Raw genomic sequence first — 27,793 nt, forward strand, 5'->3', positions numbered from 1 at the left:
CGAAAACCAACAAAATACAACCGGGCTCCTATTCCTTTATTCCTAGCTGAAGCATTCAGCCGACCGGTAGAGCAATGGTGGAATACCAACTCCAACATGGGCGGCGTAGTGGGAGTCAGCCTCCCCAAATCTTTACAGAGGAGTGGGCCTGTATGGCAGACATCTGCCAGGTCCTCGGAAACTTTGAGGTGTCTACCCAGAAGGTGAGCGGCGATGATGCAATCATTAGCGTCACCATTCCTCTGCTATTCCTGTTGAGAAGTTCGCTGCAAAGCATAAAGGCTGATGCTTTGCAGTCGAGCAGGAGACAGGGGAAGAGAGTATGTCGCTTGATAGTCAGAGCACCCTCATGTCTATATCTCAGCGCATTTTGGAGGAGGAGGAGGAGGAAGGGGAGGAGCAGGAGGAGGAGGGGGAAGAGACAGCTGGGCCCACTGCAGAGGGTACCAATGCTGCTTGCCTCCCTCCCTCGCGTTAGACGAATTCTGGCCACTACGGATTACTGGGTGTACACCCTTCTCGACCCACGGTATAAGGAAAACTTTTCCACTCTCATTCCCGAAAAGGAAAGGGGTTCAAGAGTGATGCAATACCACAGGGCCCTGGTGGACAAACTGATGGTAAACTTTGCATATGACAGAGCTAGCGGCAGAAGACGCAGTTCCGAGGGCCAAGTAGCAGGGGAGGCGCGGAGATCAGGCAGCATGTTCAGCGCAGGCAGGGGAACACTCTCCAAGGCCTTTGCCAGCTTTATGGCTCCCCAGCAAGACTGCGTCACTACTCCCCAGGCAAGGCTGAGTCGGAGGGGGCACTCTAAAAAGACGGTGAGGGAGTACGTAGCCGATCGTACCACCATCCTCTGTGATGCTTTGCTCCATACAACTATTGGGTGTCAAAGCTGGACATGTTGCACGAACTTGCGCTGTATGCCCAGGATGTGCTGGCATGCCCTGCCGCTATCGTCTTGTCAGAGAGGGTGTTTAGTGCAGCTGGGGAAATCATCACGGACAAGCGTACCTGCCTGTCAACTGCCAGTGCCGATATGCTTACAATCATAAAGATGAAAAAAGCCTGGATTTCCCCAGACTTCTCTTCTCCACCGGAGGAGAGCAGCGTTACCTAAACATTCTTTTCGCTGCAACCGCAGATAAAAGCACTCTTCTCTATCACCGGAAAAACGGGGCATTTATCTTTGTCAATCTGTCTCTGACATTAGTCCTCCTGCTACTCCTCCTTCTCCAGAAACAACATGTCATTGCGCTGAACTGCCAATTTGTTCTGCGGCCCAAAAGGCTCATCTGGCAATGTTTTTACAATTTTTCAAAGTTTCAAAAGTATTGATACTTTATAACATGAACCAATTTTTTCAACAGGGCTGCCTCCAGGCTCTGTTACAAATTAAGCACCAGCGAGCTGTATCTTTCAAAAAATATTTATGGGTTTCACCTGCCCTCTCGGTTGATACATTTTTTCAGAGGTACACTTGTACTCTTGGTACACTTATTTTTCGGGCCCACGCCTACACTCTTATCCAACTAATTTTTCCGGCCTTCGCCTACACTCATGGTACCCCAATGTTTCAGAGGTTGGCCTATACTATTACTACAGAAATTTTACTGGGGTCTACTTCTGCTACAAGATTGTTACTGGAGTCTGCCTATACTTCTGCCACACACGTTACAGGGGTCTGCCTATACTTCTACTGCAGAAATCGTGCTGGGGTCTGCCTATACTGCTGCTACATAAATGTTACTGGGGTCTGCCTATACTTCTGCCACGTGAATGTTACTGGGGTCTGCCTATACTTCTGCCACGTGAATGTTACAGGGGTCTGCTTTTACTGCTGCTCCATAAATGTTACAGGGGTCTGCCTATACTTGTACAGAAATGGTACAAGTATAGGCAGCGCTCCCTCTGTGAACCCTTTCCATGCTGAGATCTACATAGATCGCGGCAGGAAAGGGGTTAACAGTGTGGGGGGGGGTGGCTCCCACTGCGGGATAGCGTGAGATCTGCTATGATCTCGCGCTATCCCTATGACTTAAGGGTACGTCATTTTGCGGGAAGTACCCCGCTCCCATGACGTACCCTTACATCATGGGGCGGGAAGGGGTTAAACCTGCAACCAGCCCCAAATTTAGACTGCCAACACAATCCTGGCTTGTGCCCCCCCTGCTTGCCCACCTTGGCTTGCAACCTGTAACCCAATGGCCAAACCTGACGACCTGGCTCCTCCATATAAGGGCTGTCCATACTGCATCGGGGCAATCACTTTTAGTTATAGGCCTATATACTTCTGGTCCAATCTAATAGAAGGGCGAACAGCTTTTCTCTGACTGAACTGTTTGTTATACTGCAGACAGGTTTGCCCCCCATAAACTCTATAAGACTCCCCAATTGAATCCAAGTAGCAAAATAGCAGGGAATAGTTCTCCAGGGTCTTTCCCCTATCACGCTAGCTAAAAAGGCCAAGGCCTGCAGCCAGTTAGTAAGATGGTGTATCAAGCACCATTTCCTCTTCTTTTCCTCCTCTTTCTTATATTCCGTCCTTTTCCTTTTGTCCAAATTAAATTTTTCCAAAGGGAGAAGAGAAAAAAATTTCCACATATTCATCCCACTTTTCACTTACTTCCTTCTTTAAGAGCTAATTCAGACGTGCATATATCGCTTGGGTTTTCACTAGAGATGAGCGAGCATACTCGGATAAGCACTACTCGCTCGAGTAATTGGCTTTATCCGAGTATCGCTGTGCTCGTCCCTGAAGATTCGGGTGCAGCTGCGGAGCGGGGAGCTGCAGGGGAGAGCGGGGAGGAACGGAGGTAAGATCTTTCTCTCCTTCTCTCCCGCCTGCTCTCCCCTGCTCCCCGCTGCGACTCACCTGTCAGCCGCAGCGGCACCCGAATCTTCAGGGACGAGCACAGCGATACTCGGATAAAGCCAATTACTCGAGCGAGTAGTGCTTATCCGAGTACGCTCGCTCATCTCTAGTTTTCACGCCTGGCCAATATATGCTGCCCCTCTCTGGAAGAGGAGGAGGCGGGACAGGAGCTAGTGCACTGCCCCACCCTCTCTTCGCCCCTCCTCATCACTGTTTGCAATGAGAGGGGGCGAGACAGGGACAGAACTTTGTTCCGCCCTGTCCCAACCCTCCCATTGCAAACAGTGGTGAGGGGCAGAGAGGGGGCGGAGAAGGGGCTGGACAGTGCACTAGCTCCTGCACTACCTCCTACACCGATATACACATGCCTGAATAAGCCCTCAATGCGCACATAAAGGATTCTCAGAGCACACATAAACCTCCCCTTTTGCTTTATCATCCAACCAAATCTCCTCCCCATCTTTTTCTGTATGCACTGTGACCGCCACCATCATCACCTGCTGCTCCATAGTTATTACTGCCAAAAATAATACTGAGATCGGGCAGGCAGTTGATCAAGCCACCCCATTGGCATGGCTTGTTAGGCATACTGCCATGACAGCTGTGGGGCCTTTCAGTAGGCCCCTGGCTGCCATGACACCCGCACAACTCCCTGGGATTCATCGTGGGGGGCTGTACAGGACCCCCGAACATCGTCTAGGGGATTTAAATGCCGCTGTCAGAAGGGTTAATAGTTCCAATCAACCGAGCTGTTGCCACCGAGTTTCAGCTGTAAGAAACAGCTGGTGCCTGCGCTGTATGAAGAGAGATCGCCACGCAATGTCTCTTCATACATACCCCAATGATGCAGGCCAACAATGTATGTCCTATAGGAGGAAGGGATTAAACTATACCCAGTGAGCACCACCTGGCTGTCTAAATTCAACGAACAAGACATGGATGTCATCTTACCTGGCTGCACTGGAGCTGTGAACCCACCAGCTGCTGCGCTTGTCTTCTCTGCTTCTGAATCCCGGACAGACTGGAACCACTCCACAGGTCCTACAGCCGCCAACAACCTCCTCCCCGCCGATTCCTTCCCCTGCAATGCTGGACCGACCACCTGCCATCATCGACCGTCTAATCTGCAGACCAGCTGACATCAGGAATATATGTATGAAATCCAATACATCAGATGGCCAACATACGCTCGTGTGAATAAGCCCTCACACTGGTGATTGCAATATAGCCACAAGAAAATTGCAGAATAATCTTGCATTACATTGCTGCTGCCCATGATTTTCTTGCTCGGTTTTCACGCACGAAAGTCAATAGCAGCTTCTAATTTAAAAATAATGCATCATATCATTTGTGTGTTGTGATGCGATAAATCAGAGGCTCCATAGGGAAACGGGCTAGAAAAAAAAAAAAAATAGCAGAATGCCGAAAGATTGAACATTCTGTGATTTTCAAATCTCGCAAGGTCGCATGAGTGAAAACATCACAAATAGAAATGAACCATTGAAAAGCACGGGTTTCATAATTCTGCATTTTCACTCTCGCATAGTATGATTTTACCACCAGCGTGAAAGCAGCCTCATGCTGGGGAGCAATAGATCAATGTATAATATGTGGATGTGCGTTCCATGCTTTTGTTTGTATAGTTTCATTTGAAAGCCCTATTTTTCCTTGGTACCAGCATTCCCACCTATTTGGCCCAGGTGTTCTTAATTAGCAGCAGACTGCATCAGGGTGATGCGCCTTCTTGGATCTCAGTCTAGTGTCTGGGATCATATGGATAGGTAAGCTCTGTTCACATGGTGTGGTGCTGCATGGTGGTCCAGGTTATTATGGTGTGATCCGTGATCCAGAGTCATGTGGGCTGAGCCAGGCAGCAGTAGTGATGTTAGGTAACTGGGTTGCTCCTTTCTTGGCTGATGGGTTGTTGTGGCAGGTGTTACCATGTGCTGCTGTGCCCAGTAATGCAGGGAGCCAATCATAGAGGTGGCCATGAGATGGCTAGTCAGCTTATGCAATTTGATCAAAATGTTACAAAGAACCTCCTGTATTAAAATAATGCTGAGAAGCAACAGATCAATATACAGTATGTGGATGTGTGGGCCATGCTCTTCTTTATATTGTTTCATTTTCTAAGGGTTTCAGAGTGGCCTGCATGCTTTTTTTTGAGCGTTATTCAGTATTGCAGGTTAGTCACTAGTTCCTTCAGAAGGGTTGTTGATCCAGGGATTACTCTGCCAATTTGGAGTCAGGAAGATTTATTTATCTCATTAGTTGTGTGTTTGTTGTATTTTGTTTTATTTTTTGCTTTCATCTGGATAAACATTGGGAGGGGGAGGGTTAATAGGCTAAACTAGGTGGACATTTGTTCTTTCTCTCTCCCCCCCCCCCCCCCCCTCCCCCCCCCCACATACTATGTTATCTGCCTCCCCAAACAGGGTTACCACAGTCATACCGCAGTCTGTGAAATTATAAGACATTTGTCTGTGCATCTACAACTGAGGTCCTTTTTTCCATATTGACTTAGCATATTTATGACTTGCAAGTCAAACTGTTTGCCGTGTTAATACGTGTCCATGTGGTTAAAAAAAAACATTTCCTGAATTCATTTGAATGTGAAAGATTACTTTCTCTTACTTCCACTATTGGTTTATTGCATAGGAACCCCTCAGCAGCTCGTATGAGCGACTTATGTGATCTGAAGTGAACAATTACCTCACAAGATATGTGAGTCCAGCTTTGGTCAGTTCTCTGTGGTAAGGCCTCATGTCCACATGCGGTCGGATTCCATTTTCGGGAGCCCGCAGAGGAGTCCGACCCTGTCCGCTGGCGACCCTGCATACCTCATAGTCCTCTTTTTTTCTGTAATGCGGACGTGCCGGCCGGGGCACTTTTTATTCTTCTTTTAAAACTCCTGTTTTCCCGTGGAGTCTGCGAATATTGCAGATGGGCTATGGATCGGACGGCTTCCATTGACTTCATTGAATCTGGAAAACAAATCAGCATGTGTAAATTGAAGTTCTGATGCCCATGCATCCCTATGAGCTGCTTGAACTGATGGATCTTCCACACATCTAATCTGCCCGTAGACACTGGGACTTGCAGTGGAAATTCTTCCATCTTAGAGCTTAGGTCTACAACCGTGTTTTCACCACAGTGACATACTCAGCCCTTAGACGGTCTCTGTCAGCAGAGGTTATGGGCTGTAATGTGTAAAACACCGCAGGAGACCTGCAATGTTTTACGCATATGCCCGTGATACTCTGTTAGGAGATTCTTCTGTAATATAATGCCAAACCTGTTTATAGGGGGCAGAATGAAAAAAAATAATTTTTAGGATCTGGAGTGAAAGCATGAGAATATGACGGCTAGGCATAGTGGGGCATGACATAGCTGGGCAGGCAGGACTTCACAATTTGGAATTGTATCCTTAAAAACATGGCTTATTTTGGCGCTGAGGACGTAACGATTTTGGAAGAATTTTTATCGACCTAGCCATATAAGGGCCAACTATAGTTTTTATTTCACCATTTTTTTGTATTGTAAAACTTCTATAATATTTTTTTGAGAGGAGGGAGGAAACGCATAATTTTTTTTTTTATCCTGCAGGTCGACACGACAATACCAAAACTTTTTTATAAATTTTTTTTGAGATTTTTGCACAATAGCCTCTTTTTTTTTTTTTTTTTTTTTTTTTTTTTTTTTTTTTTTTTTAAAGAAGCAGTTGCTAATATGGTAGCAATGCCCTTCTTTTTTTAGTCTGATCAGTTGACACACTAGCCATTTTAGCAAGGGGCTTGGAGAAGCAATGCAGTATTAAAAGGGTTATCCGGTTTATTTCAATTTCCTACCTGAATGTGTAGAGTCAGACTCTTACTTCTGGTTGCGTTCTGACAACCCTTCTTACAGTTTTCCCATTTTTCCCTCTTGCGACACATCAATTTCCCCTCTTTGATAGTTTCCTATAATGTTCTATCTAAGGGCAGAAAAACTTAAATTTTTAATCCGGTACCCTTAAATTTTTATAACTTTACACTTACATATTATGTTGTCTTTGCCATCTATATTCAGCTATAATTACCATCAGTAGATATGATTTTGCCAGTATTTCTCCTTTAAAGATGGATATTTTGATTTGTCATAGATAATGGAGAGATCATCACTTTGATTCTTAACTAGACCACTAATTTCCAGAACACTGGGGCTCTTAAAGGCTGTTTTCCCATGGGCAAATATTCCCCTGTATATTTGAGACCACAAAATGTGAGCTGTAATCTCATGGAAATAGAACACATCTCTATGGCAGTCCGAATTAAAAATAAAAAAAAGTAAAATGCAGCACGCCTGCCTTTGGTCCAATTCTCAGACCAGAAATATACATTCAAATGAATGGGTGTGTTATATAAAAAAAAGTTTGTGTGATATATAAATTTTTATCGACTGTGTCAATATAGCCTAAAGTGTTCAGACCCCTTTGGCACTTGATATAGATTTCTCTTACTAAGGGTGCATTCAGATGACCGTATATCGTCTGGGTTTTCACGCCCAGCCAATATACGGCGTCTCTCTCTGCAGGGGGAGGAGGCTGGAAGAGTCGGGAGCAGTGCTCTGAGCTTCGTCCCCCCCCCCCCTCTCTGCCTCCTCTCCACCCCCTCTCTGCCCCTCTGCAATATTTTTAATGAGAGGAGGTGGGACGGGGCGGGGCTAAGTTCTGAGAATTAGCTCCACCCTGTCCCGCCTCTTCTCATTGAAAATAGTGCAGGGGGGGTGGAGAGGAGGCAGAGAGGGGGCGGGAGCTCAGAGCACTGCTCCTGACTCTTCTAGCCTCCTCCCCCTGCAGAGAAAGACACCGTATATCGGCTGGATGTGAAAACCCAGCCGATATATGGTTGTCTGAATGCACCCTAAAATACAGCATTTTAAGGAAACCGAAGCTGATTAAAAAGGCCTGTTTACCATTTAATGTAGAACATATAATTTGATAGTAAGAATATAATTTTTTTTTACATGCAGGATTCTAGTGTGAAACATCTGAAGGACATTAATACTGAGAACAGAACATCATGGAGACCCCTTTCACAAGTCAGCAAACCTATATAGATGACTTCAGCGCTTTCGATTACTTCCAGACATACTATGCAGAAGGGGCAGGAGTTCTTGAAGAATGGGTTAACTTTGCTTTGCGCAACCTTAATGAAACCTTTACTACAGGTAAATAAAATGCCAAAATAATGGTTCACATTAAATGGTACACCTGCTACCGTTTCTTTATTATTGAAAGACTAGTAAATATTAGGAAATTATACTACCAGTGTTTCTGGTGACCACACAGCTGTGCTACATGCTACATCCATCCTCATCCCACACATCACACAGCTCTACTACATCCATGCTGATTTCCATACATAACCAGCATAGACTCCTGGACACAGTGATCTGCCCCTGGTCATGGGATCCACGACTCCAACCACATAGGTGATAATATGACGGTGACATCATTACAGCTCCTGGTACCTGCTGTTGGCTTATCCAGTATTCCAAACTTTCTACCAAACTCCAGAATGGCTCCTCCCACAGCAGTGACTTTAACACAGGTCCTTCAGCCTACTGGATCTCTGGTGGGGGTAGGTCGGTGTCTCCTATCAGGACCGCTGAGTTGTGTCTGAGATAATAACGTCTTACTTTGTTATTTTTGTCTTCCCCCTTCTAAGAGCCCTAACTTTGTTCTTCTGCCAGGCTCTGTATTTTATATATGCTGTAGGACCTGCGCTGACATCACCTGGGGTGGAGCATGAGAAGTGTGTGTGTGTGTGTGTGTGTGTGTGTGTGTGTGTATATACACATACATACATTAACTAATGGACAAGGGGTTGTTAGGAAGTTTCATCACTGCATACAGTTTGTCAATCAAACTACTATCAGAGGTCTAAATTGAGCTCCTGGGTTCTAATGCAAAATCTGTTATTTCTGGTACTAGTGTCCTCATATATGTTGTTCCAGAGTCAAGGTGTAACCACAAACTCAGCAGCCACTTGGATGCACTACAGTACATATAATGGATCATGGCAGTCTCTTTAAGGCTAAATTTACACTGGCGAGTATGATATCGCGCTCGCCAACATGTGATTTCGCTGCAGATACAGAGCATTTTGTATCAAGAACTGCTCATATCACTTTGGGGAAGTAGCGATCTTCCAGTGTGGTGGAGGATTGCAGAGTATTTCCCATTGTTTTCAATGGGAAAGCTCGCAAGGCACTCGTGTGTATCTAGCATGTGGTGTGATGCTTTGCTGCCCCACAAAAATCTCATGTGTATGTCATCATTCAAAAGAATGGGGGTTCATATTCCTGCATCTTGCAATGCACAAATCTCACGTGAGATTCTTGGCCGTGTGAAACTGGCCTAAGTGGCTTTATAAAAATACTGCTCTGTGGGAGTACTGTTGATGGTTCTAGAATGGGAGCAATGTTGCTGTGGCAGACATTGTAATTCAGGAACTGTTGCTGCCTCTGATAGGAATGCATTGTTATGGGTACACATTGGGTATAATGCATTGTGGCTGTCACTGTAATTTAAGCACTGGGACAATCTCTGGTATTACTTTCCTGTTTCTAGTAATGTTCGGGGCTCTGTAGTTGGTACTGCTTTGGAGGCATCTGGAAAAAAAAATTCCTTGGCATCGTAAGCACATGCCAGTCCTTGTTTTTCACCCTTGTGCAAAAACATGAATTAAGTTGATGGCATCAGTGTTAAATAGTAGCAGCACAGCCTAATGTATTTTGTTTGTAACTAGAGATGAGCGAGCACCAAAATGCTCGGGTGCTCGTTACTCGGGACGAAATTATCGCGATGCTCGAGGGTTCGTTTCGAGTAACGAACCCCATTGATGTCAATGGGCGACCCGAGCATTTCTGTATATCGCCGATGCTCGCTAAGGTTTTCGTTTGTGAAAATCTGGGCAATTCAAGAAAGTGATGGGAACGACACAGCAACGGATAGGGCAGGCGAGGGGCTACATGTTGGGCTGCATCTCAAGTTCCCAGGTCCCACTATTAAGCCACAATAGCGGCAAGAGTGCCCCCCCCCCCTCCCAACAATTTTTACTTCTAAATAGCCCTCATTAGCAATGCATACCTTAGCTAAGCACCACACTACCTCCAACAAAGCACAATCACTGCCTGCATGACACTCCGCTGCCACTTCTCCTGGGTTACATGCTGCCCCTCCCCCCCCCCCCCCCCCGCACGACGCAGTGTCCACAGCGCACACCAAACTGTCCCTGCCCAGCCTTCAGCTGCCCTCATGCCACGCCACCCTCATGTCTATTTATAAGTGCGTCTGCCATGAGGAGGAACCGCAGGCACACACTGCAGAGGGTTGGCACGGCTAGGCAGCGACCCTCTTTAAAAGGGGCGGGGCGGTAGCCCACAATGCTGTACAGAAGCAATGAGAAATCCAATCCTGTGCCACCTCCATCTGGAGCTGCACACGTAGGCATAGCAATGAGGAACCTATGTGCCACACACTATTCATTCTGTCAAGGTGTCTGCATGCCCCAGTCAGACCGCGGTTTTTTATAAATAGTCACAGGCAGGTACAACTCCGCAATGGGAATCCCTGGAACCCACCGGCGGTACATAAATATATCCCATAGCATTGCCCATCACAGCTGAGGTAATGTCGTGCTTAATGCAGGTGGGCTTCGGCCCACACTGCATGCCCCAGTCAGACTGGGGTTCTTTAGAAGTGGACACATGCTGTTACAACTCCGTGTGGACCCACAGCATGGGTGGGTGCCAGGAAGCCACCGGCGGTACATAAATATATCCCATTGCAGTGCCCAACACAGCTGATGTAACGTCAGCTGTAATGCAGATGGGCTAAAAATTAATTTGATTACACTGTAGGCGAGGGCCCCCAAAAATTGGTGTACCAACAGTACTAATGTACCTCAGAAAAATTGCCCATGCCCAACCAAGAGGGCAGGTGAAACCCATTAATTCCTTTGGTTAATGTGGCTTAATTGGTAACTAGGCCTGGAGGCAGCCCAGTTAAAATAAAAATTGGTTGAGGTGCAAGTTTCAACGCTTTAATGAGCATTGAAACGTATAAAAATTGTTTACAAAAATTATATGACTGAGCCTTGTGAGCCTAAGAAAAATTGCCCGTTCGGCGTGATTACGTCAGGTTTCAGGAGAAGGAGCAGGAGGAGGAGGAGGAATATTATACACAGATTGATGAAGCTAAAAGGTCCACGTTTTTGATGGTGATAGAGAACAATGCTTCCATCCGCGGGTGCAGCCTACGTATTGTTTAGGTATCGCTGCTGTCCGCTGGTGGAGAAGAGAAGTCTGGGGAAATCCAGGCTTTGCTCATCTTGATGAGTGTAAGCCTGTCGGCACTGTTGGTTGACAGGCGGGTACGCCTATCTGTGATGATTCCCCCAGCCGCACTAAACGCCCTCTGACAAGACGCTAGCCGCAGGACAAGCAAGCACCTCCAGGGCATACAGCGCGAGTTCAGGCCACGTGTCCAGCTTCGACACCCAGTAGTTGTAGGGGGCAGAGGCGTCACGGAGGACGGTCGTGCGATCGGCTACGTACTCCCTCACCATCCTTTTACAGTGCTCCCGCCGACTCAGTCTTGCTGGGGAGCGGTGACACAGTCTTGCTGGGGAGCCGGAAAGCTGTCAAAGGCCTGTGCTGTACATGCTGCCTGATCTCTGCGCCTCCCCTGCTACTTGGCCCTCGGAACTGCGCCTTCGGCCACTAGTGCTGTCGGATGGGAATTTTACCATCAGTTTGTCCACCAGCGCCCTGTGGTATGGCATCACTCTAGAACCCCTTTCCTCTTTGGGTATGAGAGTGGAAGGCCAGGAGATGGTAGTGCCTGTGTCCTGAGAGGGGGGTTGGATCTCAGTGGCAGGTTGGGGCACGGGGAGAGGCAGCGGTGCAAACCGGAGGCGGTGAACGGCCTTCGTCCCACCTTGTGGGGTGCTTGGCCATCATATGTCTGCGCATGCTGGTGGTGGTGAGGCTGTTGGTGGTGGCTCCCCGGCTGATCTTGGCGCGACAAAGGTTGCACACCACTGTTCGTCGGTCATCAGGCGTCTCTGTGAAAAACTGCCAGACCTTAGAGCACCTCGGCCTCTGCAGGGTGGCATGGAGCGAGGGTGCGCTTTGGGAAACAGTTGGTGGATTATTCGGTCTGGCCCTGCCTCCACCCCTGGCCACCGCACTGCCTCTTGCAACCTGCCCTGCTGCTGCCCTTGCCTCCCCCTCTGAAGACCTGTCCTGAGTAGGCGTTGCACACCAGGTGGGGTCAGTCACCTCATCGTCCTGCTGCTCTTCCTCAGAATCCTCTGTGCGCTCCTCCCTCGGACTTACTGCCCTTACTACTACCTCACTGATAGACAACTGTGTCTCATCCGTCATCGTCCTCCTCACCCACTGAAAGGTCTTGAGACAGTTGCCAGAAGTCCCCAGCCTCATCCCCCGGACACCGGGAACTTTGCAATGGTTGGGCATCAGTGACGATAAACTCCTCTGGTGGGAGAGGAACCACTGCTGCCCAATCTGAGCAGGGGCCCGAGAACAGTTCCTGGGAGTCTTCCCGCTCCTGAGCATGTGTCATTGTAGTGGAGTGAGGAGGCTGGGAGGAAGGAGGAGCAGCAGCCAGAGGATTCGGATTTGCAGCACTGGACGGCGCAGAACTGTGGGTGGATGATAGCTTGCTCGAAGCGCTTTCTGCCATCCACGACAGGACCTGCTCACACTGCTCATTTTCTAATAAAGGTCTCCCGCGTGGACCCATTAATTGGGCGATGAATGTGGGGACGCCAGAAACGTGCCTCTCTCCTAATCGCGCAGCAGTCGGCTGCGACACACCTGGATCAGGAGCTCGGCCTGTGCCCACACCCTCACTTGGGCCTACGCGTCCTCGGCCGCATCCACGTCCTCTAGGCCTACCCCTACCCCTACCCCTCAGCATGCTGTATTACCAGTGATTTCCCAGCCAGGAAATAAATTGGCGCAAGCCTGCAGCCCAAATAGAATTTTTTTCCCTTGTTTTTCAAAGGAAAGCCACACTGCGTGTATTCAATGAATACTAAGTTTAATAACTGTGTTGTGGCCCTGCAAATGTGTCACAGAACTGCAGTGATGCAAAGTAATTCGCTACAGCAGATCAGGGATTTCCCATGCAGGAAAGAAATTGGTGCAAGCCTGCAGTAAAACGTAGCTGGCTGCGTCTGATTTTTTTTTAACGTTCTGCACACAGCACACACGTACCCAGAGCCCTGAGGACTGTCAGAGGCAGGCGAAATAGAATTTTTTTCCTTTGTTTTTCAAAGGAAAAGCCACACTGCGTCTATTCAATGAATAATATATGTCTTCTGGCCCTGCCTACACAATTCTATCCCTGTAGTATTAATGCCGGGTGCAATGGTCTGCACAGCCGGTTTTGAGAAAAAAAAAAAAATGCAACACTGCTAACAGCAGCCTGGACAGTACTGCACACGGTTAAATGTGGCCCTAGAAAGGACCGTTGGGGTTCTTGAAGCCTACACTCACTCCTAACACTCTCCCTGCCTAACCACCACTTCTGTCCCTATTGCAGGGCGCAATGCTCTGCAGATCCAATTTTGAAAAAAAATAAAAAATACAGTGCTAACACAGTACTGCACACTATTAGATGTGGCCCTAAGAAGGACCGTTGGGGTTCTTGAAGCCTACACTAACTCCTAACGCTCTCCCTACAGCAGCTCTGGCACCAGCAGCACTTTCCCTCAGCTAACTCACAAGGCATCTGAGCCGAGCCGCGGGAGGGACCGATTTTTATACTCGGGTGACCTCTGATCTCTCCAGCCACTCACAGCAGGGGGGTGGTATAGGGCTGGAACATCACAGGGGGAAGTTGTAATGCCTTCCCTGTCTTTTAATTGGCCAGAAAATCGCGCTAACGTCTCAGAGAGGAAACTGAAAGTAACCCGAACATCGCGTGGTACTCCGTTACGAGTAACGAGCATCCCGAACACGCTAATATTCGCCCGAGCATCAAGCTCGGACGAGTACGTTCGCTCATCTCGAACTTAGGGTGTTCGAGATGCTCGTTACTCGAGACGAGCACCACGCGATGTTTGAGTTACTTTCACTTTCATCTCTGAGAAATTTGCGCGCTTTTCTGGCCAATAGAAAGACAGGGAAGGCATTACAACTTCCTCCTGTGATGTTCCAGCCCTATACCACCCCCCCCCCCCTGCAGTGAGTGGCTGGGGAGATCTGGTGACACCCGAGTATTAAAATCTGCCCCACCCGCGGCTTGCCACAGATGCATTCTGACATAGACCAGGGAAAGTGCTGTCTTGCCGTAGCTGCTGTAGGGAGAGTGTTGGGGTTCTTCAAGACGAATATAACACCTAACGGTCCTTCTTAGGGCCATATCTGACCGTGTGCAGTACTGTTGAGGCTACTTTTAGCAGTGTTGCACAATTTTTAATTTTTTTTTTTATATCGGGCGTGCAGACCATAGCGTCCTCAGTCTGCAGTCATTTTACAGAGTATAGGGCAGTACTGGTGAGGCAGGGAAAGAGGTATATAGGCAGTGGGCTTTTTCCAAAAAATTGTGGGGGAAAATACTATATTTGGGCTGCCTGTGACCGTCTTCAGTGTACTGCATGTCTGCTGGGGGTAGTAGTCATAATTAATACGCAGCTAAGCGTTACAGCAGACTTGCGCATAATTGTTTCCTGGCTCTGCTGTGCCCGTTACATCACCGCCGTCATAGCGCCAGAGGGAAACGGTATACATAATATACGCTGCATACAGGGTTTGTCTGGTGTTTCAGCTCACCATTTTAAAAAATGGAAGCAAAATACTTAAGGCCTCCCACTGTTTTTGGCTTTCCCAAAAACTTCCAAAAAATACAATATTAGGCCTGCCTGTCACTGCCATCAGTTTACTGCGTCTCTGCTGGGTGTAATAGTTGTTGAATGAGTACCCACCCTTGCGCATAATTGTTGCCTGCTTCTGCAGTGCATTACGTACGCGAAGTCGGCCTCCAACTACAGGCCATTAAGCGGCACATTTTAATTATAGCATTCTGTTTCTGCTAATCTCGTAATACACCATGCTGAGGGGTAGAGGTAGGCCTAGAGGACGGGGGCGAGGAAGCGGAGGCCCAAGTCAGGGTGTGGGCACAGGCCGAGCTCCTGGTCCAGGTGTATCGCAGCCGACCGCTGCGGGATTAGGAGAGTGGCAAGTTTCCGGGGTCCCCAGATTCATCTCACAATTAATGCGCCACGCGGTAGACCTTTATTAGAAAATGAGCAGTGTGAGCAGGTCCTGTCGTGGATGGCAGAAAGTGCATCCAGCAATCTATCGACCACCCAGTCTTCTACGCCGTCCACAGCTGCAACTCTGAATCCTCTGGCTGCTGCTCCTGCTTCCTCCCAGCCTCCTCACTCCATTAAAATGACACATTCTGAGGAGCAGGCAGACTCCCAGGAACTGTTCTCGGGCCCCTGCCCAGAATGGGCAGCAATGGTTCCTCTCCCACCGGAGGAATTTGTCGTGACCGATGCCCAACCTTTGGAAAGTTCCCGGGGTCCGGTGGATGAGGCTGGGGACTTCCGGCAACTGCCTCGAGCTTTCAGTGGGTGAGGATGACGATGAGACACAGTTGTCTATCAGTCATGTAGTAGTAATATCAGTAAGTCCGAGGGAGGAGCGCACAGAGGATTCGGAGGAAGAGCAGCTGAACGATGAGGTGACTGACTCCACCTGGTTTGCTACGCCTACTGAGGACAGGTCTTCAGAGGGGAGGCAAGTGCAGCAGCAGGGCAGGTTGGAAGAGGCAGTGCGGTGGCCAGGGGTGGAGGCAGGGCCAGACTGAATAATCCACCAACTGTTTCCCAAAGTGCACCCTCGCGCCATGCCACCCTGCAGAGGCCGAGGTGCTCTAAGGTCTGGCAATTTTTCACTGAGAGTGCAGGCGACCCACGAACTGTGGTGTGCAAGGTTTGTCGCGCCAAGATCAGCCGGGGAGCCACCACTACCAGCCTCACCGCTACAAGCATGCGCAGGCATATGATGGCAAAGCACCCCACAAGGTGGGACGAAGGCCGTTCACCGCCTCCGGTTTGCACCACTGCCTCTCCCCCTGTGCCCCAACCTGCCACTGAGATCCAACCCCCCTCTCAGGACACAGGCACAAACGTCTCCTGGCCTGCACCCACACGCTCAACTCCGCTGTCCTCGGCCCCATCCAGCAATGTCTCTCAGCGCAGCGTCCAGCCGTCGCTAGCGCAAGTGTTTGAGCGCAAGCATGCCGCCACGCACCCGCACGCTCAAGCGTTAAACGTGCACATAGCCAAATTGATCAGCCTGGAGATGCTGCCGTATAGGCTTGTGGAAACGGAGGCTTTCAAAAACATGATGGCGGCGGCGGACCCGCGCTACTCGGTTCTCAGTCGCCACTACTTTTCCCGATGTGCCGTCCCAGCCCTGCACGACCATGTCTCCCGCAACATTGTACGCGCCCTCACCAATGCGGTTACTGCCAAGGTCCACTTAACAACGGACACGTGGACAAGCACAGGCGGGCAGGGCCACTATATCTCCCTGACGGCACATTGGGTGAATTTAGTGGAGACTGGGACCAAGTCGGACCTGGGACCGCTCACGTCCTACCCACCCCCAGAATTGCTTGCCCCAGCTCGGTGGTGGTAACTGCGGCGGTGTATGCTTCCTCCACTAAAACAACACCACCACCCTCCTCCTCCTCCTACGCAACCTCTGTCTCGCAATCAAGATGTGTCAGCAGCACGTCGCCACCAGTCGGTGTCGCGCGGGGTGGCAGCACAGCAGTGGGCAAGCGCCAGCAGGCCGTGCTGAAACTACCCAGCTTAGGAGAGAAGAGGCACACAGCCCACGAACTGCTGCAGGGTGTGACAAAGCAGACCGACCGCTGGCTTGCGCCGCTGAGTCTCCAACCGGGCATGGTCGTGTGTGACAACGGCTGTAACCTGGTGGCGGCTCTGCAGCTCGGCAGCCTCACGCACGTGCCATGCCTGGCCCATGTCTTTAATTTGGTAGTTCAGCGCTCTCTGAAAAGCTACCCACACTTGTCAGACCTGCTCGGAAAGGTGCGACGGGTCAGCGCACATTTCCGCAACTCTAAGACGGACGCTGCCACCCTGCGGCCCCTGCAACATCGGTTTAATCTGCCAGTGCACCGACTGCTGTGCGACGTGCCCACACGGTGGAACTCTACCCTCCACATGTTGGCCAGGCTCTATGAGCAGCGTAGAGCTATAGTGGAATACCAACTCCAACATGGGCGGCGCAGTGGGAGTCAGCCTCCTCAATTCTTTACAGAAGAGTGGGCCTGGTTGGCAGACATCTGCCAGGTCCTTGGAAACTTTGAGAAGTCTATCCAGATGGTGAGCGGCGATGCTGCTATCATTAGCATCACCATTCCTCTGCTATGCCTCTTGAGAAGTTACCTGCAAAGCATAAAGGCAGACGCTTTGCGCTCAAAAACGGAGGCGGGGGAAGACAGTATGTCGCTGGATAATCGGAACACCCTCATGTCTATATCTCAGCGCGTGGAGGAGGAGGGGGAAGAGACAGCTTAGCCCACTGCTGAGGTTACCCATGCTGCTTGCCTGTCATCCTTTCAGCGTGTATGGCCGGAGGAGGAGGAGGAGGAGGAGGATCCTGAAAGTGATCTTCCTAGTGAGGACAGCCATGTGTTGCGTACAGGTACCCTGGCACACATGGCTGACTTCATGTTAGGATGCCTTTCTCGTGACCCTCGAGTTACACGCATTCTGGCCACTACGGATTACTGGGTGTACACACTGCTCAACCCACGGTATAAGGAGAACCTTTCCACTCTCATACCCGAAGAGGGGGAAATCTACCATTTGTTCATCTTTATAATTTTTGACAGTTTCAAAAGTATTGATACTTTAACTGAAACCAATTTTTTCGAAGGCTCTGTTAAAAATTAAGCAACAGCGAGCTGTATCTTTAAAAAATGTTTGAGTTTCACCTGCCTTCGCAGTTGAGCAATTTTTCAGGGGCTCACCTATACTCTTACTGCAGAAATGTTACTGGGGTCCATCTATACACTTGCTACTGAATGTTTGAGGGGTTCGCCTATACTGTGGGTGCACAAAGGTTTCCCATAGCGGTGTTCAGCTGCCTGACACATACACAGAATGAAGTCTGTGGGGACACAGGGATTTCCCATAGCTATGTAACTCACGACACCTTGGGTCACATAAGGTAGAGGCTGGGACTGAGCCTGACCCAGGGCCCACTCACGTACTTCCCACACAGAGTATTGCGGGTCCTACCTTGGTCATGGTTTCTCTGCCTTATTATGGCACCTCCTCCTGCTGCTTGGGGTCTGGGGATCAGTGGTGGGCAACATGTGTTTGATCTCGTGTTACCAGTTATCTGAGACAGTGGTTTTGGCCAAACAAAAGGAGTGTTACTGCATTAATGAGACGTTCACAGCTGTACTAGCATCCGAGTCCGCTTTAGGCCCACGATTACTGAGGGTGTGGGCAAAGGCCAAGGTCTTGGGAGGGGGGAGAATCCACTGCGCCTGGTTTGGCCTGTGGAACTTCTTTGTGGTTCTTTTAGTCTTTGGAGCAATAAAAGCAACCGTAACTGATTTAATGAGACGTTCACAACTGTCCGCTTTATGCCCACGATTACTGAGGGTGTGAGCCGAGGTCCTTGGCGGGGTGAAACTGCCTTGAAAGCATTAGTGATTTCATGAGACTTTCACAGTCACTGTATACCTGTGGTGGCTACTTTAGCGACACCTCCTACTTCAAACCAATCTTTGGTATTAGTATGTGCTGCTGCATTATGGAAATGTGTGGAAGTGCTGGTGCCTGAGTCCCCTTTTATGCCCACGTTTGCGGCTCCTGACAATTTTGTGACGGAGGTGGCACAGGATTGAAATGATGATCGTACGTCAATTTATCATCAATTCTCGCCCACACTTTCAAAGAGGGTTGCTGCCTGGCCCTGCCAACCCTCTGCAGGGTGTATCTCTGGTTCCTACTCATCACAGACGCACTTATAAATCGACATGAGGGTGGTGTGGCATGAGGGCAGCTGAACACTGCGCAGGGAAAATTTTGTGTGCGCTGTGGACGCAGGGTCATGCGGGGGGTTGAACAGCAATGCCAGCATGTAACCCAGGAGAAGAGGCAGCGGTGTCACCCGCAGGCAGTGATTGTCCTTGGTTGGAGCCAGTGTGGTGCTTGGCTAAGATGTGCAGCACGTGTGCCTTGCTACTGAGGGTCTGTCCCAAGTAAATTCTTAGGGGGGTGACCGCCAGGCTCTTGCCCCCATTTTGGCTTAATAGTGGGACCTGGGACCTCAGATGCAGTCATGCATGCTACCCCTGCCGTTCCCTATCTGTTTCTGTGGTGTTTCCATGACTTTCTGATGTTTTCAGGTGTCTCATAAACCATCCCCTATGCGGAGCATCGGTCCCATACAAGAATGCTCGAGTCGTTCATTGACTTAACCCCTTAACAACCGCCCCATCGGGAAACTACGTCCTCAGAAAGTGGGCTTTAATCCTAGAGGACATAGTTTTATGCATCCTCTTTGGATTAATGCCCGCAGGTAGCCGACAGCATGGAGCTGTCATCCCAGGATGCGGGCAGTCACCCCCGATATTGCGATTGAAACAGTGTAAAATGACAGATCTTCAGCTGCCCTGATGGATCGGATCCACCCAGGCAGCTGAAAATTCTCACCTGGCTTATCGGCGGTGTCCCCCGGAGATCTGGTCCTCCCGGACCTGCCGGCGGCCCTCTGCGCATGCGCGCCAGACGATGACGTCACACGCATGCGCAGAAGCCGGGTGTCCCCGGCAAATTTAAAATCTCCTGGCTCCCTGCTTCTGAAGGTAGCCGGGAACCAGGAGGTGTTACCAGGGACCGTTGTGAGTGGTCCCCGGGCCGGCGATCACCGCTATCCATTGGATAGCGGCGATCGCGAAAAGGTTGAAAAAGTAAAAGTAAGGTTTCACCTCCCCTCATGGATCGGATCCATGAGGGGAGGTAAAAATACTCACCCCCGGTCCTCTGCGATGTCCCGGGACCCGAAATCCCCATCTGCGCATGCGCGCCCGATGATTGACATCGGGCGCGTGCACAGAGGGGCTCGAGCCTCGGGAAATTCAAAATTCCTTTGCTCCTGGCTGCCATGTGTAGCCAGGAGCAGAGGGATGTCACTGGGGACATGATCACTGTCATCCAATGGATGACAGTGATCATGTAAAGTATAAAAAAAGTGCAAAAAGTAAAAAAAAAAAAAAGGGGTAAAGTTTTTTTTTTTTTAAAAGTTTTAAAAAGTTTAAAAAAAGCTTGCGTTTCATCTCCCCCCCACGAATCATATCCGTGAGGGAGGATGAAATGACGAACCTAAGGCCCGCGGATTTATGCGCGGACCTTACCCCAGCTTCTGCGCACACACCCGTCGCCAATATGGCAGGCGCATGTGCAAAAGCTGTGGTAATTTAAAATCTTCCTGCTCCTGGCTACAAAACTTAGCCGAGAGCCTGGAGATTTCACGGGGGGGGGGGGGGGGGCGGGCTGCGGTGAGCGGTTCCTGGTCATGTGTTCACCGTTATCCAATGGATAACGGTGGTCACGTAAATGTTAAAAAAAGGTGAAGGTTCATCTCCCCCCACCGATGCGATCGGTGAGAGGAGATGAAACTTTTTACCGGAGACCTCCATATTTGCACCCCGACGCGATCCTCATCCATGAGCTTTCCCAGATTCTGCACATGCGACCGCCGGCAAAATTCCAGACACATGCGCAGGAGTCGGGGAGCCCAGAAAACTTAAAATCTCCTTGCTCCCAGCGACCAACGGTCGCCGAGAGCCTGGAGCAGTGACGGGTCGCCTCGTTGAGCGGTCCCCGGCCACGTGATAAAAAGGTAGCGATCTACCTTAGGCCGGTCTCACATGACCGGATAGGAATTACGGATTTTGCATGCGTCTGATCCGCAGTAATACGCAGATCAATCGCATTGGATTACACAATTCCGCCCACATTAGCGGGTCGGAATTGCGTAATCCACTCGCAGAAAAGAGAACGCAGCAGGTTCTATTTTACTGCGGATATCCGCAACATAGAGCCCATTGTGCTCCATGGTCGCGGATATACCCACAGCCCATATGCAACTACCTTGCATACGGGCTGCTGGTACCCGCGTCATCGCTAAGCGACGGTGCGGGAAATGCAAACAAAGAAAAAACTGCGACTGACCGCCTGTGTGAGTACGCAGTTATGTGCAGTACATTACACGTCTGTACGCAGGATCACAGCCGGGCTCACGGCTGGGATCCGCTGCGGGCCTCCGCAAGCGGATACCACCTACGGCTGTGTGAGCCTGGCGTTATTCAGACCGCTACCTGTAATACGCAATTTACAAGAATCCCCGGGAACGTTCACCTTCCTGCAGTTCCAGGAGCAGCTTGTTGAGCGTCTTCTGTGTGAGACCGCCGCACCTCATCAAGCTTACGGAGACTCAGAGCGCCACTTTTTACACCACATACCCGCTACTGAGGTCACGCAATACCCCCCAAAAAGCATGAGAGGAGGGGGGATACCCGATTTTATTGCCCTATGTACCCATCCCAACCAGCCTCCGTAATTACCCGTCTTTGGAAATACTACACAGTTCACATTATTACTTTTATCTTGGATTTGTTGAACGCCGAAAAGGGCGCGGAGGAGGGGGGGGGGGGATATTTTTAGGGAGTCAATTTTTATTCCGTACAAATGAGCAATGGGGCCTGGAATGTATTCAGTTGTGCCCTGCAATCCAACAGGTGTTCCCTCCATTACAGGCCTTGCCATGTTTCCTGTAAGTAGATTAGGGCCGCAATGGGTATGTTTTTGAACACAGGACAAACGGGGGTATCAATTTTGGGGTGAAAGTCTTCATTCCTATGTGTGCTGTACAAAAAAAACAGTTTTTAAATTGATACAACTGCCAAAAAAATGAAAATTGTAATTTTTTTCCCTACTGCTTTGCTTAGATTTATTCAAAAATTGTAGTGTAAAAATACACAGTACACCCCTAGATGAATTCGTTAGGGGGCCTAGTTTTCAAAATGGGATCATTTGTGGGGCTCTCTGTCGTTTTGGCCGCTCAAGGGTTCTACAAATGGGCAATGGGGCTTAAATCACCTTCATGCTAAATTTCTGTTCTGAAAGCCACCGACTACTCCTTTCATTTTGGGCTCCGTTGTGCATCCAGACAAAAGATTAGGGCCACAATGGGTATGTCTCTGAACACGGGAGAAACAGAGGTATCAATTTTGGGGTGCAAGGCTTCACTCATGTGTGCTGTACAAAAAAAAAGTTGTTAAATGGACAGAATTGCCAAAAAAACGAAAATCACATTTTTTTTCCTTTTGCTTGGCTTGAATTCATTCAAAAACGGTGTAGTCAAAATGGGCAGTACACCCCTAGATAAATTCATTAAGGGGTCTAGTTTTCAAAATGGGGTCACTTGTGGGGATTCTCTTTGGTTTTGGCCGCTCAAGAGCTCTACAAATGTGCTATGAGGCCTAAAACGCCTTCAAGCAAAATTTATGTCCTGAAAGACACCAACTGCTCCTCTCATTTTGGGTCCCGTTGTGCATCCAGACATAAGATTAGGGCCACAATGGGTATGTTTCTGAACACGGGAGAAATGGGGGTATCCATTTTGGGATGTAAATCCTCATTTTCATGGGCACTATGGGAAAAAAATATGTCTTTAAAATGACATATTTGCAAAAATATGAAATTTTATTTTTTTCTCCTCTAAATTGAATTAATTCCTGAAAAAAACTGGTGGGGTCAAAATACTCGTGACACCCCTCAGTGAATACATTAAGGGGTGTAGTTTTTAAAATGGGGTCATTTGTGGGGGTATCTATTATTCTGACACTTATGAGCCTTTGCAAACTTGGCTTGGTGCAGGAAAACAAAGTGCTCCTCAAAATGCTGAAAAGTAATGTTAAATTTGTACGTCCTCTAAATGGTTAAAAAAACAAGTTTTTCAAGTGTGCATTCAGAATAAATAGATGGAAATGCATATCTTATCAAAAATTTGTATAGTATGTTTGGACATATTTGAGATATTATGGTTGAAAATGTGAAAAAATTACTATTTTTTTCAAAATTTTTCCTATATTGGTACTTTTAATAAATATACACAAATTATATCGATCTCTTTTTACCACCTAAATGAAGTACAACATGTGGCGAAAAAACAGTGTCAGAATCACTTGGATATGTAAGGCCTTTACGGAGTTATGCTACGTTGAACGACGCATGTCAGATTTCCAAAATTTGGCTTCGTCACTAAGGGGTTAAATGGGGTTCGTTACTCAAAACAAGCTCTCGAGCACCCGAGCATTTTGGTGCTCGCTCATCTTTAGTTATTATATTACCAGTCCCCATAACTATATAGTGCTTAGTTTCAGGCCACTACAAGGTTACTATTATATGACATCATTTTTTGCTTACAAAATGAAGACTGAGAAATGTTGATTTCAGCTGGCACCTGGACTTGTCAAAATGACTGAACTGACAAGCACATGTGCCAGTCGCATGTTGCATGGCTCTGCCTGCTTTTGCAGGGGATAAACGCTCATGTAACGGCAGCCTCGGGGCTGTCTTATATGGATCAATTATTCAGTTTATAATTGGAATGTTCAAGCACTTACCATTCATCCAATTTTGACAGGAACTAGAAAACTATCGTCCTGTGAAAATGGGCAAACTTTCATCTCTGAACGATTGCTTTTTTACTGGAGGTGGGCATCCGTAAGTGCTTTCCGGCGCACTCCATCTCCCTTCACTGAATGATTATCACTCCTGTGTGGAAGCACAGGAGAAATAATCGTTCTGTGTAAAAGCACCCTTACACTGCTTCTTAATGAGATTGTTTGGCCATGGTGTTTCAAATGGTGGTGTTGACTTTTTTTTCTTAGGTGTCTGTAATTAAGTGTTACTTTACTTTGACCTCAATATTGCAAATATTCTATATTCTAAGGTGGAGTAACAGGAGATACACTGATTGATTTTGGCGCTGGACCCACCATTTATCACCTTCTCTCAGCTTGTGAAGTATTTGATAAAATCATCACTTCCGATTTCCTTGAGCAAAACCGAGCTGAATTGCAGAAATGGCTGAAGAAGGATCCAGATGCTTTTGACTGGACTGCAGTTATAAAATCTGTGTGTGAGCTGGAAGGAAACGGGTATAAAAATTGTTATTTTATGTCTGTGATAACCCGATACTTTGCAACTAATGGCACTAAGTTATGGCTTCACACCATCCGCACCAGAGACTACATTTGTAGCCCCTGGTGCAGATCTTCCAGAAAATCCCAAACTTAAAAAGCTTTTCCAGGCAAAAAAAAACTGATGACCTACCCCCAGGATGGGTCATCAATACTTGATCTGCTGTGGTCTACCAATCAGGATCCCAGCTGATTGGGTGCCTGCTGTCAGCACGTCTATATACTGAAGCTTGAGCTGAGGCAGATTACTCCAATTAGTGGGGAGTGGTTGACGCTTGTAAGTGCAAGCTCAGCTCTCATTGATTTCTATTACTGCTGCACATGCAATTACCAGTGCTGGCCACTACACATGGATTGGAGCAGCAGCTTCCAATTTGAACCCTCTGTATCACAGCTGATGGTGTAATACATAGGATAAATACTTTTCTGAATGAGTTCTTAAAAGCGACCCTCTGGGCCTGGAGTAACAAAGATGTCCACACCATCTTCTCTCAATACCTGTTGCACACGGTGCATTAGCATACGTCATTAATCTAAGACACTACATTTGCTTTGACCAGAGCTATCCACATTTGGAGTGCTGACCAGTCAGAGCAACACGTACCTTTTTTTATGGCACTTGAGTACCAAACGAGAACTTCACAATTCTCATTTGCCTGAATGGGCGAGCTTGTGATGTCATTCAGTCTGTTTTTGACAGGCACATCATCGTTGGGAATCTACATGAAACGCAAAAGATCAGTGTTTAAATGAAACAAGAAAGCAATGAACCAACTGATTTTTTTTTTTTCTTTTAACTTTATCTTAATTTTTTTTATGCCTGTTGAAACAATGATGAATGAGAAGTGCATGATTTTAGCGCATTGTTTTCTTCCTGCCCTAGTGGAGGGGCTAGTTGTGCCAGGCCTGGATATACTTTGGGTAACCCGGATGTGCTAGTTGTTGAGTTTAGAGCAAGGAATGTGGAGATACTACATCAGCCTCTGCTCTTCTGCTGCACATGTTTTCTTATAATATGCAGCGCATGCAGGTATTTTGAAGAATACCTCTGCAAAGAACTGTGTAGAGTAACACTAGCTTTAAACGATGAGGATTGGAAACGAGGAATTGAGGTAAAAAAAGGCTCATAGAGACTAGCCTGAGTCCTCGCGTGCCAATGAGCTATCTCCCTGAAGGGTCAAGTTGTTCACCCAGATGGTCAGCAAATTAAAGGTTCCAATTTACTCAGCATTAAAGTCATTCTGATGGCTGTATCTTTCAACCAAGCTGGTAAGTGCAACCCCTGTGATTGAGCTTATTACATGAACTATGAACTCTCAGTGATGGGGACAGTAGCAGCACTACCTTTGCCTTTGGTTAAAGACCATGATGAATCCTACATATGCCTCTTAAAAGCAAAGCTGCACAGGGCCCTGCCAACTAGGGGCCCACTTTTTAACTGTAAGTGCAATTTGTTAAAATCACATTTATCACACACTGAATGCCATCAGAAAAACCAGAATTGTTGGATGTTTTATATTTTTTCCCCCCACATTTGTCTCCAAGAAAAATTTGAATAAAATGTATATAAACCTAAAATGAGGCAAATATAAACTACTTCACACTGCAAAATAAAATAAGCTCACACCGGCCTATCAATGGAAAAATAAGTTATGGGGGGTCAAAAGATGGCAATAGAAAGCTTTCTCTTCTGTATTTTTTGTTGTACTAGAGAGAGGGAAAAAAAATTGGAATACCCATAACTGTACTGGTCCCCAGAATAAAGATAACATGTCAATTTGTACTGCATCATGAGTATCATAAAAGCAAATATATATATTACTTTTTTTTCCATTTTGCGTCACTTTATAATGTACTATGAAAAGTTTCAAAAGTTTTCCAATACACTAACTAACTGGTACCACTGAAAATACAACTCCCACAAAATAGCAAGCCCTCATGTAGCTAACACTGGGAAAATGAGAGAATAGCAGGAAGGAATTAAAGAAGTGGTTCCAAATTTAAAAACCGGTCTGCTTTTTTTTTTTTTTTTTTTTTTTCCTGAAGCAGAACCACACTTGCCCATGGATTGTGTAATATTTCAGCTCAGCTCCATCAAAGTAAAGGGTGCTAAGCTGCTGTACCACATACAACTTGTGGACAGGTGAGGTGCTGTTCTTGCAAGAAGGCTTTTTTTCCCCCTCACAAGTCTCATTAGGACTAAACTAATTGGACTTGAAAACAGGGCTGCGATAGTGAGCATGGCTATACAACTAGCCCTATTGACTTGAGAACATAACCTGGTCTGTTTAACAGTATGGAGTTAAATAACATATTTTTGTATATTTTAAGGGAGAATTGGGAGAAAAAGGCTGAAAAACTCCGTAGTAAAGTGAAAGAAGTCCTGAAATGTGATGCTCTGAAAACTAACCCTTACGATCCTGTTTTTCTGATACCTGCTGACTGCCTACTTACCTGCCTCTGCCTTGAAGCCCCTTGTGAAGACATAAAGTCATTCTGTAATGTTCTGAAAAATTTCAAGGCTCTGATTAAACCTGGAGGTCACTTATTGATCTTGAGTATATTGGATGCTACATTTTACTATGTTGGTAAACAATATTTTTCCAGCATGACCACAAGAAAGGAGGAGCTAGAGGCGGCTTTTAAAGAGGCAGGTTATGAAATTGAAAAAGCTGTGTATGCTCCGCGTAATGATAGATCAAGAATGGATATTTGTGACTATAAAGCTTATTATTATATTCATGCCCGAAAGCCACAGCAAGCTGAAGCTTCCTTGCACCAATACGAGTGCCTGAGCTCCGTAGCTACAATGCATAGTGTGCGCTCCATGCCTACAATGCATAGTCTATACTTTGGGTAAATTCTATATGTACAATATTAAATTATACTTTTATATACAAGGTGCTACAAACACAGGTGAACATCCAAACTGCTTTGTGTATGTTAACTAAGACACTTCAAATTTACTGTTTAATCTCTAAAACTTTCTAAAAATCCTTAATCCAATCCTTATATTTATGGGACAATAAAAATGTGACATATTTGTATTACTAATAAACAAGAAATGTGACTTTTTTTCTGGACTTGTTAGTGAGGGCTCATGCACAACTGTATAGTAATGGATTCTGTATAGAGCCAAGCAAGGGACATACATGGGTCCCATAGTGGAACTTAGAATTTCTACCCGCCTCCATGCACACAAATTAGGAGCAGCATATCACTAACACGTCACGCTTAGATACAGAAACTCAGCTCTGGTATACTTATAGAGTGCAGTTATCAATAATGATCACATGTGGCACCTTCTTTGATTGCAATAGTTCATTTTTGTTCATCTGGGCCTAGATGTTCTTGCCATCTCATTGATACCACCAATCAGCCTTTCTAACACTTCTCCACCCCCCACCTTCACCTACACATAATAGTACTAGTGTTACTTGTCTGTGACTCCACAAAACTGTCAATTCTCAATAACCCCTGTCCAAAGCAGTGAGGTCTCCTCCTGAGTCTTCCCTTGAATGTCCAGAAGCAGAAGTTTTAATTACATTCCATACTATCCAGCAGTGCTGCAT

General features: G+C 47.4%; 1 protein-coding gene across 1 annotated transcript; it reads left to right on the top strand.

The window, feature by feature from the left end:
* Positions 1-7,938: 7,938 nt before the first annotated feature.
* On the top strand, positions 7,939-27,081 carry LOC136633599 (nicotinamide N-methyltransferase-like). Its single transcript, XM_066609357.1, has 3 exons — positions 7,939-8,086; positions 23,972-24,179; positions 26,553-27,081. The coding sequence occupies exons 1-3, from the start codon at positions 7,939-7,941 to the stop codon at positions 27,079-27,081; spliced, it is 885 nt and encodes a 294-aa protein (XP_066465454.1).
* Positions 27,082-27,793: the final 712 nt, after the last annotated feature.

Source organism: Eleutherodactylus coqui, chromosome 6 (genome assembly GCF_035609145.1).
Source record: "Eleutherodactylus coqui strain aEleCoq1 chromosome 6, aEleCoq1.hap1, whole genome shotgun sequence".
In the NCBI taxonomy this organism is placed as follows: domain Eukaryota; kingdom Metazoa; phylum Chordata; class Amphibia; order Anura; family Eleutherodactylidae; genus Eleutherodactylus; species Eleutherodactylus coqui.